General features: G+C 43.8%; 2 protein-coding genes across 6 annotated transcripts in view; both read right to left on the bottom strand.

Annotated features, from left to right (window-relative positions):
* The window catches only part of Amhr2 (anti-Mullerian hormone receptor type 2), a 6,885-nt gene extending 2,980 nt beyond the window's left edge, over positions 1-3,905 (bottom strand). The window contains exons 1-6 of one of the 3 annotated variants that reach the window (XM_031359130.1): positions 3,704-3,905; positions 3,252-3,434; positions 2,747-2,938; positions 2,427-2,498; positions 2,110-2,222; positions 1,765-1,995 (exon numbers count right to left, since the gene is read on the bottom strand). In XM_031359130.1, coding sequence (XP_031214990.1) covers positions 1,765-1,995; positions 2,110-2,222; positions 2,427-2,498; positions 2,747-2,938; positions 3,252-3,434; positions 3,704-3,791 — 879 coding nt within the window. In that variant the 5' untranslated portion in view covers positions 3,792-3,905. The remainder of the gene's footprint in view (positions 1-1,764; positions 1,996-2,109; positions 2,223-2,426; positions 2,499-2,746; positions 2,939-3,251; positions 3,435-3,703) is intronic. The other 2 variants (XM_031359115.1, XM_031359123.1) reach the window with 2 other exon arrangements.
* Positions 3,906-11,906: 8,001 nt separating this feature from the next.
* Sp1 (Sp1 transcription factor) overlaps positions 11,907-21,009 on the bottom strand; it is a 22,974-nt gene continuing 13,871 nt past the window's right edge. For all 3 annotated transcript variants that reach the window (XM_031356846.1, XM_031356843.1, XM_031356833.1), the window contains exons 5-6: positions 17,813-18,012; positions 11,907-17,609 (exon numbers count right to left, since the gene is read on the bottom strand). In XM_031356846.1, coding sequence (XP_031212706.1) covers positions 17,296-17,609; positions 17,813-18,012 — 514 coding nt within the window. In that variant the 3' untranslated portion in view covers positions 11,907-17,295. The remainder of the gene's footprint in view (positions 17,610-17,812; positions 18,013-21,009) is intronic.

Raw genomic sequence — 21,009 nt, 5'->3', positions numbered from 1 at the left:
TGAGATCTGACGCCCTCTTCTGGTGCGTCTGAAGACAGCTACAGTGTATTTACATATAATAAATAAATCTTTATCTATCGGGGAGTGGGTGCGAACCCACATGCTACATGGCACGTGTGGAGGTCAAAACACAACTTGCTAGAGTTGGTTTCTCCTTCCACTGTATAGGCTCCAGGAGTCGCCTTGGGCCTTCAAGGTTAATGGAAGCACCTTTAACCATGAGCCACCTTTGCTGCCCCTTGCTCCCCTTCCCTTCGCCTTTCTTTTAGGCAGGATCTCACTGGTATTTATGCAACTGTGGCTTGACTTGGAAGTCACTATAAAGACAAGGCTGTTGTCAAAGTTGCAGTGATCCTCCTGCCTCTACCTCCGAGTGCCAGCAGCACAGGCACAAACTACCACAGAGGCTAGAGCTTTAGTGGATGCTGCCTCTGCCTCCCAAGTGCTGGGATTAAAGGAGTGTGCCACCACTGCCCGGCCTTAGATAGAGTCTTACTTTGTAACCTTGGCTGGCCTTGAACTCACGTAGATATGCCTGTCTCTGCCTCCCTAACAGTGGGGTTTAGGGTGTGTCCACCGCAGTCAGGCCTGTTTTATTTCTTTGAGTCAGGATCGGATCGTATGTAGCCCAGGCTAGCCTGGAATTCACCTCAGTCCTCTCATTTCAGTTTCCCAAGTACAGGGATTATAGTCAAGTCCTACTACACCCAGCTTTCCTCATCTTCATGTTGCTAATCTCTCTCTCACCTCAGGCTACATACATCTTTTCTTTCTATTAAAACTGGGAGAAATGGCTCATCAGTTACACTGGCTGCTCTTCCGGAGGACTGGAGTTTAATCCCAGTGCTCACCTCACAGCTACTCTGAAAATCCAGCCCTAGGAGAGCTAATATCCTCTCCTGACTTTCATGGGTACCTGGTATGCACACAGTGCACAGACATATGTGTAAATGAAACACCTATACACACCCCAGGCATACACAGTGCACAGACATATGTGCAGGTGAAACACCTATACATATTTTTTAAATGATTATTGGAGGGGGAGTCTTTGGGAGACCACACCACAGTACATTGTGGTGGTCAGCGGACAACTTTGTAGAGTTCTCTCCTTCTACCTTGACTTGGGTTCTGGGGACTGAACTCAGGTTCCCAAGGCTTGCACAGTAAGCAAGCATCTTTACCAGCCACACCATCCCGACAGTCCCTCAGGTTGAGTTATATCACTGTTATTTCTTCCTGTTCCCAGTGCCCTGTCCTACAGCACATTGGACATTTGAAACTTCTTTTTGTGTTTATCCCTTTCTGTGACCCATTAGTCTATGACACCTGCAAAACTGGGAACTGCTTTTCTTAGCATTTAGAAGGCTAGGGACCATGTGTGCTTTTCTCAGCATCTAGAAGTGCTTGCCACATAGTATATAAATATTGGTTTAAGTGAACACATGAATGAATTTAGAAAGCTATTCCTGGATATGTATTTAACAATGGCTCTCTTCTAGACAGGCAGGAGTGGAACATGCGTTTAATCCCAGTGCTTGGGAGGCAGATGAGAGCCAAGATTACACTGAGAAACTGTCTCAAAAAGGGAAAAAAATAGATAGATAGATAGATAGATAGATAGAGATTTATATAGATATATATATTCATTCTAAGGAAAGCATGAGGCAGGAGAATAGGCATGAGTGAGTGAGGCCCCATTGCCACGTCGCACCCCATAGGTATAGTGCATAGTACAGACTACAGATATTCCTTGGTGCTCACCTTAGGGTACAGTTCCAGTACCAACAAAGGCCCAGAGGGCAGGGGGCCAGGGCCTCCCTGGCCAGCAGTGATAAAGCGAACAATATGGTCATGCTGTAGGCCTAGCAGCTGGTACACAGCCCTCTCAGCTCGGAACTGGGCCACGGCCCTTCGGGGGAAGACCTTGATGGCTACCATCTCGCCCTGAAGCCTCCCAGCCCAGACGACTGCATGACCTCCTTCCTGGATTACCTAGCAGAGACACTGCATTGAGTGTGGGCCTCAGAGCTAGCACCAGGGCCAGGCTTCCTCCCCAGCAGAACCTCCAGGAGTGCCACAGGAGCCCACCCTTTTTCCCTAGAGCACCTGGGAGAAGCGCAGCTCAGCCAGCTCTGGCAGTTCCTCACTGCAGTCTCCACCGGAGCCTGGCTCTGGGTCTGACCCACCTTCCACTCTACAGGCTTTTCGTTGTAGCAGGGCTGAAGTAGAGAAGAGCCTTAGGGTAGGTAGGGTGCACGAGACAGAGACAGCTAAGGGAGCTATGTGCTAAGAGAGTGTCTTGCAAGGAAATGTGGAGCTACAAAAAAACTCCAAACCTGGGGGATCAGAGCCTGGAGAAGGCTTGGACCTTTGGGGAAGTGTCATGCTATCACAGGGAAGGAAGGGGTGGGAGAGATCAGTACCCAAGATGATGCTACCCAGCAGCAGCACAAGAAACATTCCCAGCAGCAGCAGTGCCATCCAGATGGGCCCACCTGGACAGCAAGGGAAGAAGACATGTGTGTGAGCACTGAACCACTCTGCTCTTCAAAGAGATTGCTTTCTAAACCACCCCCATGCTGGTCACAAGCCCCCTTATCTCTCAGTCACCAGGGCAACCAACTTTCCAAGGCCAGGAGGAGGGAAAGTTTGGGCGGGGGTGGGGTGAGAACTGGTCCTGGTTCGCACCCTGATCTATGCTTCTGCCCCCTGTGGGCTCTAGTACCCTGGGGAAGGCAACTACCTGGGGCAGCCTGGGGCTCCTGGTCCCCAGGAGCCCCTCCACTTCCTGAAGGAGGCAGATGGCTGTAATTGGCGTTGCAGAAGTCAGTACCACAGGAGCATGTGAAGAGTGTAGAGCTGGGCCTGGGGTGGGCTCGGGGGATTGGGTCACAGTGGAGGGACTCACAGCCTGGCTCATCACTATCCCGGCATCCTGAAGCGGTGGGATTAGGGACAGGAGGAAAAGGAGAGAGTTCTATGAGGTTTGAGGATAGAGAACAAATCCCTTCTCTATCAAAGAAGTCTGACATGCCTGTTTTCCCTCTACACATTCCACTTCTTCCCTTTCCCTTGGCTGCCTCCCTTAACCTAGACATGCCTCTCCCCTACCCTAGACTCTCCCCTGCCCTAGCCTCACCCCTACTCTAGATTCTCCCCTGCCCTAGACTCTCCCCTATCCTAGCCTCTCCCCTGCCCTAGACTCTCCCCTACCCTAGCTCTCACCCACCATGTACTTTGTCATTCACCTTGCATCTCCACTTGTGCCTGGCCATTGGTCAGATTCCAGATCCCAAAGCAGCAATGGCTGTAGAGGCAGCGGATACCCTTGGGGGGGCCTGGTCCTGCATCTAGTACTTCCCCCAGTGTCTTTGTGCTTCCCCGCACTCCAGGAGCCTCAAAGAACACACAGGTCCTCTTGTTTGGGGATACTGAAGTCCAAGGTGAAGAAAGGGTAGTCAAGAAGGGAGTGAAGGCAAGGACAAAGAGCAGAGAAGGATAGACAAAACATGATGTCCAGATCCCAGGTCAGCATGGCAGAGGCATAGGTCTGAGCCCCACCATGGGAACGCGCGGCTCTGCCTTTCCTCTTCACTCATCCAGCCCACTGGCCTCTTTAAAGTGGGTGGCTGCTGCTTCAAGTACACCTTTTCCCTCACTGAGTGGTGTAAAGACCCCACCCTTCTCTGTAGACACTTACCTTGTGCAGCTGCAGGAAGCAGTGTCCAAAGCCCCAGTGTCCCCAGCATCCTGATAAAGGATGTCAGCAGGACAGCATAAACCAGCATAAACCAGCACAGCTACCCCAGCCAAGGCTTTCTCCAAATACAGGGCACTGTGGGGCTTCCAAACCTTCAATCCCCAACTCCGCCCCCCTCGGTCCTATCCCAGTCTCTGTGGGGGAGAAGGCTGCTGTGGGGGAGAGGTGGGTGTGAGGAAAACAGGGAGTGATAGGGAGGAGCAGAGAACCAATCTTTTCTTCAACTACCTCCTCTTTTTCTCTGCAGAGAGGGAGGAAGGGACCTTGGCTGTCCAGCTGAGAACCCTGTGATAATTAACTCCGAAATCTCTACCCCTTACTGACCTTGGAAGAAGGTGCTGGACCTTCTGGCTTTTTCAGAAAAGATGTCAAACATTTAGGGAGCTCAGCTTTGCCCAAGAGGGTTCCCATGGGCAGAGAACTCTAATCTGTAGCCTCCTGGAGTCATCCTGTACAGAAGACTTCACAGATCAACTAAAGTTGATCTCATTTTTCAAACTCAAAAATCAGAAAGGATATGAAGAATTTCAGAGTATGCCTGGTAATCAAAAACACTTGGAACTTTCGTGGAAGAACCAGGTTTTGTTCACCCACATGGCAGCTCATAACTCAAGTTCCAAAAGATCTGGCATCCTCTTCTGGCCTCCATGGGCACCAGGCATGCATGTGATGTACAGACATACATGCAGTCCAACACCCCCGAGCAAATAAAATAACAGCATGTGCTCCTGATAGCTCCTAATGGCTGAGCCATCTCTCCGGACATCCAAAATAAAGCTTTAGAAAGAGAAAAATGTTGGAAATGGTTAGAATTCCAGCATTCAGGAGGCAGAGGAAGGCAGATCTCTGTAAGTGTGAAGAGGGCCTGGTCTACATAGTTCCTGGGTAGCCAGAGCTACATAGTAAGAATCTGTCTCAAGAACTAAAAACTTCAAAAACAAAACAACTCAAAATTAACTAAAAAAAGTAAAATAAAATGTTTAGATTGGTAATGTGTTGTGTATTTTGCCATAACAAAGAAAGAAAACAGCAAGTAACAGGAACTTGTCTAGAGCCTACAGAAAGCCTTTGTATAAGCAGTACAAAGCATGCACACATGCACTCACTTCTGAGGCTTCAAACACTGAGAAAACTACCATCATTGAGAGGATATCTTTTATTACACATCTAGTATGTTTTAGAGAAACATACATTTATGTTTAGAGAAATATATATTTTTAAACTTTTTTTGCTTTCTAAAGATTTATTTATCTTATGAATATGAATACACTGTAGCTATCTTCAGACTCACCAGAAGAGGGCATCAGATTCCATTACAGATGGTTGTGAGCCACCACGTGGTAGCTGGTAATTGAACTCAGGACCTCTGGAAGAGCAGTCAGTGCTCTTAATCACTGAGCCATCTCTCCAGCCCGAAATATCCATTTTTAAATCATCTAATTTTTTTCACTAAGATTCAAAATAGATGAGCTGTCAATAGTTATTCTGATTTAAAAAAAAAAAAAAAAGCAGAGTGAGATTTGAACCTGGGTATGTATGGCTCCAAAGCCCAGGTTCTGTTCTCTGTTCTCTGTATTGTACAATGTTGTCTTAAAACAAATGAAAACTTCAAAGGCTAAAGAAATGTTTCCATACTGGGCATGGTGTATGCCTTTAATCCTAGCACTCAGGAGGCAGAGGCAGATGGAACTCTGTGAGTTCAATGCCAGCTTGGTCAACATGGCAAATTCCAGGATAGCCAGAGCTACATAGACTGTGTCTCAAAAAAAAAAAGAAAAAAAAAAGAAAAAAAAAAAAGAAAAGAAAAGAAAAGAAAACTCTTTCCACTGTTTACAGAATTTCAACATTTGAATTTGGATTGCTGAGAAGTGTGTACCAGACAGCATAATGTTTGCCTAACAGGCTAACAACTGGGAAGGGAGCCTACAGTTCAAAAATTACCACTAGGGATCAGCAGACATAGAAGACGCTTGTCCCTGGCAAGAGGGCCTCTTCAGATGACTAATATTCATAGTATGCCTCCAAAACATCCTAAACTGCAGTATTATAAAATATAAAGGGAGGACACAGGGTGTGTAGAGGGCATGAACAAAGGGTCTGTGGCTTGTGTTGCAATAGAGACAGACATGCAGCCTCATTTCCCCCAGAGTAAGGAAACAGTCATAGGTTATCATGTCCACACCTGTGAGCAGCTAGCTTCAAAGAGCTGGTCAAGAGGACTGGTTCCTGTTCATGCTTCTGTCTCTGTACTATCTGCCTTTCTCAGAATGACCTAACTTTCTTAGATCAGAGGTGAAGGTACCAGCTCATACCAGGCAGGGCCTTTCTCCTGAGGAGCATGCATGAGAGGAGGCAATAGCTGTGAAACAGCAGCTGGAACAAAGGACAGGGTGGAGAGAGCATCGAATCCTCCCTTGGCCCTTCTGGAAGTCTGCAGGGCTGTGCTAGTAAGGTGTGGGATGTTGCGCTTAGTTCCTGCTGTCCTCCTTCGACAGCTCCCAGATCAGATAAGTGGGGATGTGAGCAATTGAAGATCAAATGGCTTCTTTTGTCTGGAATGTCTCTGGAGACCCTCTCCTCCAGAGTGGGAGCAGGGTAAAGATGCAGTGGAAAGGCGAGCTCCTCAGTCAAAGCCTTGATACAACCCAGAACCCAGTCATGGTGGCTCACTCCTGTAATCTCAGCGTTTGGAATTAAGAGGCAGGAAGACTGCTGCAAGGCCATCTTGGGCTATACAGTCAATCCCAGGCCATCCTGGACTAGAGTGAGACTTTGTCTCAAGGTGGTGGGTGGCAGGGCCACGGGGCAACAACTGCAGTTGGAGAGACAGAACCTGAGTTGGAATCCCAAGCAGACAAAAACAAAAAATAAACAAACAAAAAAACTGTGTGTGGCTGCCCACACATATAACCCAGGCTTAGCAGGTAAGGGTGCCCTGCTGTTTTTACAGAAGATTCTGAATTCAGTTTTCAGTTCACAAACACATGTAACTCTACCTCCAGAGCTCTAGAGGAGCTAGCCCTTTCTTTTCAGACACTTGCATGCATATGCCTGCACACACACACTCATATACACAAATCTCTCTCCCCCTCCTCCTCTCCCTCTCTCCTCCCTCTCTTCTTCTTCCCTCCCTCCCTATATGCATACATGGCAACACAGACAGAGGAGGGGGAGGGAGAGAAAACATGCTAGAGAAGATGAGACTTGAGAAAGAAGGAAAGGGGCTGAGATTGACCAACACTTAAGTGTCAGAGGAAATAACATCTCTGAAGGAGACTAGAAGGGCTGGAGAAGACACAAGTGATTTAGGGTCACATTCTGTTTTGCCAGTGTTGGCTGACTTTATTTTTCACCACCAGATATATACATATGCATGCACACACACACACCACACACACACAGGCATTCTGAGTCAGAGTGCCACTTTGTAAACTGGGTTGTCCTCTCACAGAGGTCCAATTGCCTCTGCCTCCTGAGTGCTGAGATTATAGATCTAAGCCACAACACTTGGGTTATATTTATTCTTTGTATCTATTTGAGTGTTGTATGTATATACATGTGCATGCCACAGCACATGTGAAAGTCAGAGGCCAACCCTCCGGAGCTCTGGAGATGGTTCTCTCCTTCTACCATGTTGGTGCCAGGGCTCAAACTCAGGTTGTGAGGCTTAGGGGCAAGTATCTTTTTTTTTTTGGTTTTTTCGAGACAGGGTTTCTCTGTGTAGCCCTGGCTGTTCTGGAACTCACTCTGTAGACCAGCAGGCTGGCCTCGAACTCAGAAATCCACCTGCCTCTGCCTCCCAAGTGCTGGGATTAAAGGTGTGTGTCACCACTGCCCGGCAGGGGCAAGTATCTTTATCTGCTGAGCCATCTAGCCAGATGGCTTCATTACATTTTGCTTTATTTAGAAGATTTTACTTTTTATTTTTATTTAGAGACAGAGTCTATGTAGCCTTGGATGTCCTGACTTCTAATTATGTTTATATGTTTGTCCACCTGTGAGTTTGTGCACTGAAGTAGTATCTTCAGAGCCCAGAAGAGGACATCAGATCTTCTGGAGCTGGAGTTACAGGTAGTTGTGAGCTGCCATATGTGGGTCCTCTGGAAGAGCAGCAAGCATCCTTTTCTTTCATTTTTGTTGTCTTTTTTTTTTTTCCTGAGACAACATTTCTCCATAACAGCTCTGTTTGTCCTAGAACTCATTTTGTAGACCAGGCTGGTCTCAAACTCAGATCTGCCTGCTTCTTGAGTGCTGGAACTAAATGTGTGTGCCCAGCTTTCAGGAAGCATTCTTATCTACCTTCTCTGTGGCCCCTTGTGACTTGTTTTGTTTGAAACAAAGAAGGTCTCACTGTGTAACCCTGACTGGACTTGAACTCACAAATACTCACCTGCCTTTGTTTGCTTCCAGAGTGCTGAAATTAAAGGTGTGCATGTCCACATTTGCCTCCCCCCACCCCTTTCAACCTTTGGCTCTAAAAAAAAAAAAAAAAGATTTTTATGTATATGAATACACTGTAGCTGTCTTCAGACACACCAGAGGAGGGAACTGGATTCTATTACAGATGGTTGTGAGCCACCATGTGGTTGCTGGGAATCGAACTCAGGACCTCTGGAAGTACAGCCAATGCTCTTAATGGCTGAGCCATCTCTCCAGCCCCAATTTTTCGAGACAGGGTTTCTCTGTATAGCCCTGGCTGTCCTGGAACTCACTCTGTAGACCAGGCTGGCCTTGAACTCAGAAATCCACCTGCCTCTGCCTCCGAAGTGCTGAGATTAAAGGCATGCACCACCAATGCCTGGCGACTTTTGGCTTTTTTAAAAAAAGAAATTGCATTCTATTTATCTATTGCATTTGTAGAGGTCGGGGAGCAACTTGCAAGGAGTCTGTCTTCTACATCAACTACATGGGTCCCAGGGGTTGAATTCAAGTTGTCAGGATCAGCAACTGCCAAGGGCCTTTACCCTTCTGCCAACTCACTGATCAACTGAGCCAGCCCTCTCAACACTGGTCCACATTCACATCACCATCACAATCAGCCACAAGAAAGCTTAAAGATGAAGAAATCACCAATCAGGAGCACACTGCCACAGGAAGATATCATTGGTCTGCAACCAGGTGGCTGACAGTAATCTGAAATTTTTTTAAAGAATTAGTGCTAACAAAGTGGTCTGAGGGGTGAATAAAAACGGGTGTAAACTGTTCCCGTTAACTTTGGGGAAGATGATAGTTAGATTAGCAACCTGAAAAGGAAGCAGTTTTTCAGAATGGGGCTGGAGGAGAGGGAGACTGGGAACATGCTCATAAGCTAAGGAGGGAACCAAAGGCAGGCTGAAGATGAAAGGAAAAAAAAATCACATCAAAACAAAGAACAAAGAGAAGTCAAGCAAGAGAAAACGGGCAGCTTTCAAAGGGAAGAACACTGTTTCCTTCCTAGAAAGAGGGATGGGGCAGACTGGTGGGGAAACATGTTCTGAGGAGGTAAGTGAGGGACAATTTGAAGAAATTCCAGCTTCCATTTTCTCCATAAAGTACAAGGCAAACTGGCTGATGAAAATGAGGTCAGGATAGAAAAAAAGAGCAACTGGTGGCATCTGTATCACAGGCCCAACTGCAGAAGTCATGGTGGGGGGCTGTGTGAGTATTTGCCTTAGCTTTAGCACCAAATAAATAGCAAAGGCTCCGAAAACATTTATTGATGAGTACATAATACCTCTAAGCTCAGTTTCAGGCTGTTAATGCACACATCTGGCTGGGCATGGTAGCACTCACCTTTAATATCAGCACTGGAAAGGCACAGGCATAGATAGGCAGGTCTATGAGAGTTGAAGCCAGCCTGGTCTACATAGAATTCCAGGCCTAGCAGGGTTACACAGGAAGACCCTGTCTCAAATTTAAACACACAACTGAGGAGATGGCTGTCAGTAAAGCGCTCATAACAGCATGAGGAGCAGAGTTAAAATTCCTCACTACACTGGAGATCTGCCTGCATTTGCCTCTAGAGCGGTACAAATAAACATGTTTCCGGGCCACCACCCCCTGGCTTCTATTTTGTTGTTTATTTATTTAGGTTTTTCAAGACAGGGTTTCTCTGCAGAACCTTTGAACTAGCTTTTTAGACCAGGCAGGCCTCAAACTCAAAAGATCTGCCTGGCCAGGGCTATACAGAAAAACCCTGTCTCAAAAAAACAAAACAAAACAAAAAAACAGATCTGCCTGAGTCTCTAGTCTCCTTCCAAAGTACTGGGATTAAAGGTGTGTGCACCATATTTGTATGAGTCTCAAAACAAGGTGGAAGACGATCAATACCCAAGGTCCTCCTCCATGTGCACTATGACACATGCATACCACACCTGCATTCACATGCAGTCATTTACATGGACTTTAAAGACAGGCCTGTAATGAGAACACTTGGGAATCTGAGGCAAGAGGATTTCCATGAGTTCAAGGCCAACCTGGGCTATTATAGACTATATGTCAACAACCACCACCAAAAAAAAGAAAAAGAGAGGGGAGGGGGGTTGTTATAGAAACTCTTTGTAACTTTTCTGCAAATCAAAAACGATTTTTTTCTACCTAAAAGACAATATTCAAATATATGTAGCTTACTTAAAAGGTGGCCAAGACATAGTTCATTGAGTAGTGTGCTTTCCTAAAATGTACAATGTCACGGGCACAGTGTGCTTGTGAACCTAGCACTAGAGAAGTGGAAGAAAAAATATAAATTTAAGATTCTGCGCTATAGCTAGGCGGTGGTGGCGCACACCTTTAATCCTACCACTTGGGAGGCAGAGGCAGGTGGATTCCTGAGTTCGAGGCCAGCCTGGTCTACAGGGTGAGTTCCTGGACAGCCAGGGCTATACAAAGAAATCCTGTCTCAAAAAAACAAAAACAAACAAACAAAAAGATCCTCAGCTATAAGGTATTGTTAGCCCATCCACTGCTAGAGATTTTAAAAACAAACAAACAAACAAAACTTAGGGTATGGTGATGGGTGGAACAGGAATGACTCAGTAGTTAGAGCACAGAATACTGGTCTAGAGGACAGAAATTTGATTCCCAGCACCCACATGGCAGCTTACAATTATGTTTTAACTCCAGTTCTAGGAAACCTGACACCTGGCCTCCATGAGCACTGTACACAAATGGTGCACAGACATACATGCAGATAAAACACCCATACGCATAAAATAAAAATCTCAAATCCCAGCACTTAGAGACCAGCAGAAGGCAGGTGGTCCCTTGTCCCTTCTAGGTCAGCTTGGTTTCCCCTATATTGAGTTCTATGACAGTCAAAGCTACATAGACCTACCCTGTCTCAAAATAACAAAAAAATAGCGAGGCAGTGGTGGTGCATGCCTCTAATCCCAGCACTTGGGAGGCAGAAACAGGTGGATTTCTGAGTTGGAGGCCAGCCTGGTCTTCAGAGTGAGTTCCAGGACAGCCAGGGCTACACAGAGAAACCCTGTCTCAAAAAACCAAAAAAGTAAAAAATAAAGAGTGGCGATAGAAACATGGCTCAGTGCTAAAAGCCTCTATCACCAAGTTTAACCACCGAGTAATCTCATGTATTCACATGATGGAAGACTTCTGCCAAGTTGCCCTCTGACCTCCACATGTTCTGTGGCACATGTGTACCCACCCCAAACACAAATGTAGAAAAAAAATTACTGAAGTTGGGGCAGCCACTATTTTTGTTTCTCTTCAGTCATCTTTTTAAGTGTTTAGAATTATAGTCAGGGCATCAAGTACAATAGCAAAGTACTTTATAGTTGAGCTCTGAAACTCAGCACTCAGTGTCCACCCTCTTTTCCTGCTTTTATTTTTGAGAAAGATTCTAAATGGCCTAGAACTTCCTATAGAGACCAATCTGGCCTCTAAAATTCACACTAATTTAACCTACTCAGTCTTCCCAATGCTGGGATTATAGGCATGAACTACCAAACCTGAAGTCCCCCACATTTCTATGTAGTCAAAGCATACTGTTCTGTTCGTGAATCCTTGTCTAAGATTAAAGTGTAGAGTAAATGCATTAATTAAAATGTATGGGAGCACTATCGTGTAGGTAGCTGTATTTGATGAATTCAAAATAGGAAGTTACCACATATACCCCATTCCCAACACTCTCAATACACCAGAGACATGATTTATTAAAAAAATTTTAATTGGTTTACAAAGGAGCTACAGACTACATTGAAACTAATCTTTGTACAAAAGGCAGAGAGATTGAGATAAAGATATAGAGAAAGAGATACTGAGATCCCCAAAACACCCAGGGACAAATTTAGGGGGATAGAGACAAGGAAGATACAAAAGGAACAGGAAGACAAGAGATTAACATCATACATACTCAAGAGTGAGGGCAAGGAACAAGGTGAGTGACTGTTTAGAAGTATTTACCCTCACAGCCCTGGTGATAACTAGATTGGAACCCACAACAAACATCGTGAGATTAAAAGGTTTAAAGGCAACAGTGGTACAGAGACTGGTTATTGCCAGTATTAAGAAAGATAAACTGGATTTAGGCACCAGATTGGAGCACTACTCCTCTGCCCAGAGATGACAGACTTGGGAGAGGGAAGCAGGCCCTAGGGCAGCTGCCTTTGGCTTCCTCAGATCATTATCAACATATTCTGACTTTGTGCCTAGTCTTTAGCTAGGTAAGGGATATTAGGATGTTACTGGGAGAAAAAGAGCCATCAGAAATATGAAGAACTGTCATTATCTACAATTTTCAAGAGCAATTACTGGAAAAGCTGTGTAGATAGAATCAGTTCCCTAGTGGAGAAGGCACAGTGTGATTCCTGAAGGCAAGATATAGGAAAGCACACAACCAAGCAGATGTACCTAAAGTCTTCTCTATCTGTTGCCACAACCTAATCTGTCACACTCCTCAACCTCCTGAGGAGCTGAAGGACAGATGAGTCCCTGTACTTCTCAGCCAAAACAAGGAAGGTTGGGCTGTTTGATAAAGAAGCGGCAAATTGGGGGTGGGGGGTGGAATAGCTTTACTCTCTCAAGTGAGTGCTGTGGAGAAGTCCTTCTGAGTTTGGGAAGTTTGAGTAGAGATGACTTAGGGAAAGAATGGAGCCAAAGACTGCCCCTCTTCTCTCTTCCCAGTCTTCAATCTACAACACATGAGCCAAGTCTGGAAGAGGGAGTAGAAACTTAAAGGCTGCTTAATGTCTTTTCTGGGGGATGGTATTTAGGGAAGGCAGACAAAGAAAAGAAACAGCTCAACCTCAAAGCTGATCTACTCATCCTCCTAGATGACATCTGTACCCCGGAGCAGAGCCAAGAAAGGCACACAGTCTTCTAAACCAAAGTAATAATCTGCCCATGTTTTATTTTATCAGCAGCTTTTGAAGCAATGTTTTCTGGGTTGGAAAAGTGCCATACCCTCCTCTTCCAAAGCAACCGCTGCTACCTTTATCCTTGTAAATTACTGACTCTTCTAAGAGAAGACAAAAATCTGAAATTTCCAACACTTCTCCTTTCAATCCCAAGAGGCTACCCAACTTTGTCTATGGAAAGTAAAACCATGCAAAGAGGCCCTCACTGAGGCAGGCACACTATCCTGACTTCCTCGGTACCTGACCTGTGAATCACTTCCCATCTGATCCCAAGGCCCAAAAAGACATTAGGGCACTTAAAATTGAATGAAAACTTTAATCATGTAGCACCAGGGCTCCTTCAAAGTATAACAGAGGCCTGATTAGCACCTCCAAAAGAATCCCTCAAAAAGTATCCAATTTTATTGCGGCCTACAAAGATCTGCAGCTTCCAGTATTCACATAATGTGAAGTATTAACAATACAAAATATATTCTGAAAGTCAAACACCTGCAGCTCATAGTGCTTTCTCAGATTTTGTTAAAAAAATACAATGCTTAGTTTTCTATATAGGATATACAAAAGCAAAAAATATATGTATATAGTAGAAATAAATCAGCCATAGTAATTTACAGCTTTAGTCTCCCACCCTCCCCAAATTATAACACCTTCATCCCATACTTCAGCCTATACTTTCTGTGGTTACAGGGTCTATATATTCTGAGACCAGGCTGAGAAAGAACCATTATATTGCATTTTGAAGAGCACCCCCAGAGTGCCTGTTAGGAGGTCCCTGAAGGAAGATGGTGGGTCAGTCCCTTCCAGGAAAAAGATGACACAGTCAAATAGTTTGTAGATAAGTTCAAATGGGCAGCCTAAGACAAGGAAATGAATGCTTTAAGATTACTATTTCTGCTGGGCATGGTGGCACACATCTGTAACCCCAACACTTGAAAGGCCAAGGTGGACAGATCTCTGCACCCTGGACTACATAAAATCAGATTAGTCATGGGTACCTAGAAAGACCTATTTCAAAACAAAAAACAAGATTACTATATTGGTGGTTACCCACCACTTTGCAAGGTGCAGTCATTTTTTTTTTTTTAAATTAAGTAAAAAAATCATGAAGGCTGGACATAGTAACATATACTTGTAATCCCAACATTTAGAAGGCAAAAAAATTATTCAAAGTTCCAGGCCAGTCTGAGTTACATAGTGAATTCCAGGCTAGCCTGGGCTACAGAGTAAAACCCTGTCTCAATGAAACAAAACAAACAAACAAACAAAAAAAAACCTCAAACCAAACAACAAAAATGTAATGAAAAGAATTTCAGAATCATTTTGCATGCCAATTCTGATGGCCAAAAGTTTGGGGAAAGGTTATTCTTCAGTCAGGAGACCCTGACTAAAGGAATGTAGTCTCTTAACTATGGAATAGGCTAAGTGGTTCATAGACAGGGAGACAAGAGCAGAAACTGATTCCATTTTATGGTCAAATATGACACCAGAGAAGGAAATTTTAAAAGCAGAAGAATCTGATGTAAATTAATTCATGGTAATGTGTTAATGTAGCAGACGTTGAGGGTAAATTATCAGCTTTTCACCCGAGAGACAAAACACCATCAGATAACTTATCTAAAGGCTTGTAGTCCTTGGCATCACTAAGCCAGCTTCTATCTAATCACCTTATACTGAACAAGATTCTATTCCTTGAAATTTTCTAGCAAAATACTGCACATTCCAGCAAGTTATCCTGCCTTCTTCCTCCAGAGACGCCAAAATACATGATTATAAATGTAAAATAACACGGCTTGAGTTTTGCTTTTCTTTAGGAATAAAAGGTGTGATGTGGATGAGGACAGAGAACTTTTACTTCAACATTAATAACATGTGATTTGGGGACAGTCCCTTCAACTATTTCCTGAGTCTTGATAACAGTATTAAGTCTGCACAGAAAGGACCAAATGGAATAAACTAATGTTAGTATTTCAAGCTAACAATACCATAAACTTATCAAGAACCTAGTTTAGGTGGAATTTACATAAAATGTATAACAACACTATAATCTATTTGTAGCCAAGATAGAGAAGTTAGAATAAGGAATTCACTATAGATTTGGATGCTGATTTCATTTTCAAACACAAAAATAGTTTCTTCTTTAGAAAGTGCACTAGAATATCCCCCCACCCCATAATTGTTAATCGATTTAGCATAAGCAGAGAACTGACCTTAGGAACATACCCAAGTTTTATGACCAATTTCTAGATAATGGACCTGAAAGGCATTTTGATCTAAATTTACTTCCCAACAATTTCAAATATAAGTTCTCATCTTCATGTAGATATATACAGGCACAAACACATTCACACGCAGTCATACATACACAAACATTTTAGTTTCTCTATCAGATCAGGGTAACTTTTTATTGCAGGTCTCTTTAAATATTGGCTAACAGAAAACCTATCCCCAACCTAATAGATTTCACACATACACTCAACCACTTCCATACTTCCTCACAGTGAAAAGCTCTCTGACAAGATAGCAGAAGGTCAAGAGAGACAATGCTTTAATGGCTGGGCCTTGAGGACAATTCTGGTTGCATTTAAGTCTCAGTGTCAAATGCACTGAGTTTCCCTGCCGATATAATTTTTGGATCAGTCTCTTCTGGAATCAGGCCATAGAGAAAGCAGGACAATTTCTCCCAATTTCTCCTATAATCCACAGTGGTAAGACAAGATTTCTTTTTGTTCTGGGCTATCGTTCCCATGATTGTGTGCTTCCCTTCCCCTTAGGAACCACCCAAGTACATCTAAGGAAGAGTTAAGGGGGACACTTTGTTTTTTAAAGAACCACTTTTGCCACTGGCACAAGTTTTGCAGTCTACACAATGGAAAGTCTGAACAGATTCACTGGCTGATGCTCCTTAACATTAAAACATTAATAGGAAGGAACTACAGAAATGTTCAAAAGCAGAAGTGTACTTCCTTTCAGAATGTGAACTCAGAAACCCATACATTGAGGCTTAGAGCTATTTGGAAGACAATGATACTGAAATCCAAGTAATTCCACTAACTTCTGAACCCAAGACTATGAGTTATTTCCTTTTCTGAGAACATCCCTTTCATACTGAAAGCTGCTGCCTACTATCTGACCATTTTGACAGTGTATCTCCTTCAAAGAGCCTCTTGTACAACTCCACAGAAGGACTTCTGATTTCTGATGTTTAGAACAGCTAAGAAAGGGAGACAGTTTTGACTCTCCAGCACAAAGAAGGTGCCTGCGTCAGTAGTATTTTGAACATTCCCTCCATAGCTACTTCAAGCATCAGACTACACTTGAAGGCTTTGCCACTCCGTTGCTGGAACTAAAGTCTTTAAAATATTAACAGAAGTGCCTAATCCAGGAATCACTGTCAAAAATAACAGGAAGTGATCATGTGAGAAAAGGGGAGACAAAAGGATTAAGTCAGGAAAGGAGTGCAAGGAGCTGATCCCAAATAAAATAACAAAATTAAGAAAGACACATTATATATGTATATATGAACTAAAAGCACAGAGTATGAATGCTTACTCTGGTGGGAAGCCAGGACAACATTTATAGGAAAGCTTGATGTGTCATGATAAGGCTCAGCCATTGAGAAATAAGGCAATATTAAAAAAAAAAAAAAAAGAAAGAAAAGAAAAGAAAAAAAGACCAAGGTATTTTGGTCACAGAATGGTCTTTTTCCTCCTCCCAGCCAGCCCCTGTGAAAGCATCTCTATATATTTTTTAATATATATATATATAATATAGAATCTGTTTTTGTTAAAAAGTATTTCAATGATCATATATATTTATCAAGGCATGATGGCTTTAGGAAAAAAAAGGGGGGGGTATCCATCATGGGAGAGCTAAGAGGGAAAAACAGGAAGAGGAGGCTGGGGTAAGAAATGTAAGAAGAACCTGGGATGAGATAAATGCTGATCAAAGGGTGGCACCAACAGAATTTTCACTAATATTTTCCATTTTCAAGGAGTCATCAGTGACAGATGGGTGCCACAATCCCATCTCTTCTTTTGTACCATCTCCCAATTCTTCCTACCACCAAGCACATTAATGCCTCATGGCTCTCTCTTCCAGATGTCTCTTGGACCCATGCTACCTTGTATCCCGGGCTTGGTGAATATTGGCCCATTTGTCTCTGGCCCTGGGTGTCTAATCTTAGAAACCATTGCCACTGATATTAATGGACTGCAGCTCTGTCACCTGCATGACGTTGATGCCACTGTTGGCAAGACGGGCAATACCCTCTGGACAGATGGCCTCCATGGCTACCATATTGGTGGTAATAAGGGCTGAAGGAGTGGCAGTGCCACTGCCTTCTGAACCTGCCCCACTGTCCAGGGGCAATGTGCCCACGCTCAGGGCTACACCTGGGCCTCCCTTTTTGTTCTGGTGGGTCTTGATATGCTTTGACAGGTGATCACTCCTCATGAAACGCTTAGGGCACTCAGGGCAGGCAAATTTCTTCTCTCCTAGATTTAAAAAAAAAAGATAAATTAGCCAAAATGTAGTCAGAACAAAGTTGGGGTTTTTGTGTGTACTTCCAGACGATTTCAAGTACTCTTTGAGACACTTAGTTTCACATATACATTGTTCAGGGATTTCAGTTAGTTTCATAGGCATATCATTACTTTTCTTGTCCACTACTTTCCCTTTTCCCTTGGGCCTTACTCACCTGTATGTGTACGTTTATGTCTCTGAAGCTCATCCGAACGTGTAAAGCGCTTCCCACAATATGACCAATTACACATGAATGGCCTCTCCCCTGTATGCCAGCGCAAGTGTGCCCGGAGATGTGAGGTCTTGCCATATACTTTGCCACATCCTTGGATATGACAAATATGCTGTTTCTTTTTGCCAGGATCTCCAGAGCCTCTAAGAATGAGAATATAACGATTTATTACTCTGGAGATAGAAATTTGGGAACCAAGAAGCACTGGAAGCAACTACTTAACCCATTCTTTTTTTTTAAAAAAAAAAAGATTTATTTATTTATTATTATATTTAAGTACACTGTAGCTATCTTCATATGCATGAGAAGAGGATGTCAGATTGCATTACAGATGGTTGTAAGCTACCATGTAGTTGCTGGGATTTGAACTCAGGACCTTCAGAAGAGCAGTCCATGCTCTTAACCACTGAGCCATCTCTGCAGCCCTAACCCATTCTTTTGTTTATTTTTGAGAAAGAATCTATGTAGCTCTGGCTGTCCTGGAACTCACTAAGTAGACCAGGCTGGCCTCAGAGACCCACCTGCCTCTGCTTGCATAAAACTAGGTAGGATTAAAGGTGCGTGCTACCATACCTGTCACTAGGACTTACTTTTGTTTTGCTATGCTGAAGAAAGAGACTAGTGGATATTTGTGAGTTCAAGGGAAGCCTGTCTATAGAGCAAGTTTCAGAACAGCCAGGCCTGTCACACAAAGAAGCCCTGTGTGTGTGTGTGTGTGTGTAAATCAAAATGTTTTTTAGATTTATTTATTTTATGAGTATTTTGCCTGCACATATGTATGTGCACCACAGCACAGCTGGTGCCTACTGAATTCAGAGAAGGATGATAAGTCTCCTGGAACTGAAGTTACTTATGGTAACTTCATATGAACCACCATATGGGTATTGGGAATCTAAACCAGTCCACTGGAAGAGCAGTCAATGCTCTTAGCAGCTGAGTCTTTGTTGCAGCTCCTGTTGTTTTGGTTCTTCTTTTGTTTGTATTTCAAGAGTTTCAATGTGTAGCCCTGGCTGTCCTGAAACTTACTCTGTAAACCAGGCTGGCCTCAAACTCAGAGATCCACCTGCTTTTGCCTCCCAGTGCTGGAATTAAAGGCATGTGCTACCACACCTAGCTTGTGTTTTTTTTTTTTTTTTTTTTTTTTTTTTTTTTTTGGTTGGTTTGTTTTTCAAGACAGGGTTCCTCTGTACAGCCCTGGCTGTCCTGGAACTCACTCTGTAGACCAGGCTGGCCTCGAACTCAAAAATCCACCTGCCTCTGCCTCCCAAGTGCTGGGATCAAAGACGTGGGCCACCACTGCCCAGCTAGCTTGTGTTTTTTTAACTTTTACTTTTATTGGGAGCTAGAGAGATGGTTCAGTAGTTAAGAGTGCTTTTGCTCTTCTAGAGGACTGGAATTTGATTTCAAACAACCACAACCAAGTGACCCGCACCACCAGATTCAAACACCCTGAAGTCTTCTCTGGCCTATTAGCTGCATGCAAGTACACAAAAAAATTTTTTCTTAAACTTTTTAGGTGTTTTATAGACAGGGTTCTTTTGTGTAGCCTTGGCTGTCTTCGAACTTGCTCTATAGACCAGGCTATTCTCAAACTCACAGAGATCCAACTGCCCCTGCCTCAGGAGAGCTGGGATTAAATGGCATCACCACCCAGACAAATAAATCCTTAAAAAAAAAAAGTCTGTGTGTGTATGTGTGTATGTGAGTGTCTATGTCTGTCTGTCTGTCTGTCTGTCTGTCTGTCTCCCTCTCTCTTTCCCCCTCTCTCCCCCTCCTCTCTTTCCACGATACTGCCCCCTCTCCCCCTCTCAATTAAACCTCTTACACATAGAGAAAAAAAAGATTTATCCATGTCTGGTGTGTGCATGTGAATACAGATGCCTGAAGAGGCATTAGATCCTTGTAGCCGAAATCACAAGTAGTTGTGAGTTACTGATGTAGGTGCTAGGACCTGAACTCAAGTACTGTGGAAGAGTAACTGCTGAGACTTTTCTCCAGCCCCCTAGTTCCTTGTTTTGTTTGTGACAATGTATTATGTTTCTTTGTTTTGTTTTTGGCTTTTTCGAGACAGGGTTTCTCTGTATAGCCCTGGCTGTCCTGGAACTCACTCTGTAGACCAGGCTGGCCTTGAACTCAGAAATCCATCTTTTGGGTGTGAGGAAGAAGCGAGAGCTTTGAGGCAGGGTCTCATATAGTTCAGGGCGGATTAAAATTTTACTGTATAGCTAGCCAAGACCTACTTTGGCCAGGGTTACATAAAATAAATAAAACCCTGTCTCAAAATACTAAAAAAAAAAAAACAAAACAAAACAAAAAAAAACAAGCCGTTTCTCCAGGCCTAAATATTAAGGGTGAAAGGAAAGCTTGGAGGCTCATCCTTGTAACCTCTGCTACTTGGGAGATAGAAGCACAAGAACCAAAACTTCAAGGCCAAGCTAGGAGATGGAGTGTCACCCTGATTCCATGTAAACTAAAATATGGAGCTTATAGAGGAATTATAAACATGGCCGCTCTGGCAAAAGATCATATCCAAAGATCTTCTAGGTCTATGAGATCCTAGAATTCACTATGTCATCTCCACTGGAACCCAGGATGGAATATAGACATGCCTTTAATCCTAGGAGGCAGATGAAAGCATACCTCTTGAGTTCTAATCAGTTCTGTTCAGTCAGTCAGTGGAATTCAGAGGCAGTTTTACAGGAGAGCCCCCCTCCCCTCCCCACACACACAGAGACAGGTTAAAGAGAGTTATAATAAGATAGACACAGGTGGCCCGGCAGTGGTGGCACAAGCCTTTACGCCTTTAACCCCAGCACTTGGGAGGCAGAGGTAGGTGGATTTCTGAGTTCAAGGCCAGCCTGGTCTACAGAGTGAGTTCCAGGACAGCCGGGGCTATACAGAGAAACCCTGTCTCGAAAAACAAAACAAAACAAAACAAAAAGATAGACACAGGTAAAGACAGAAAAAGCTAGAGAATAAAGAGTCGAAAGATTAGATAGAACAGACTGCTAGAATTAGTGTGAGGTGAAGCAGGGAAATTAAGTGAGAAGCAGAAAGAAGCCTATTCATCGAGTGGTAGTGGCGCACACCTTTAATCCCAGCACTTGGGAGGCAGAGGCAGGCGGATTTCTGAGTTCGAG

This window comes from Mastomys coucha, unplaced genomic scaffold (assembly GCF_008632895.1).
Source record: "Mastomys coucha isolate ucsf_1 unplaced genomic scaffold, UCSF_Mcou_1 pScaffold11, whole genome shotgun sequence".
Taxonomy (NCBI): Eukaryota; Metazoa; Chordata; class Mammalia; order Rodentia; family Muridae; genus Mastomys; species Mastomys coucha.
Note: the sequence above shows the minus strand (reverse complement) of the source record. Positions and strands in the feature narration are given on the sequence as shown.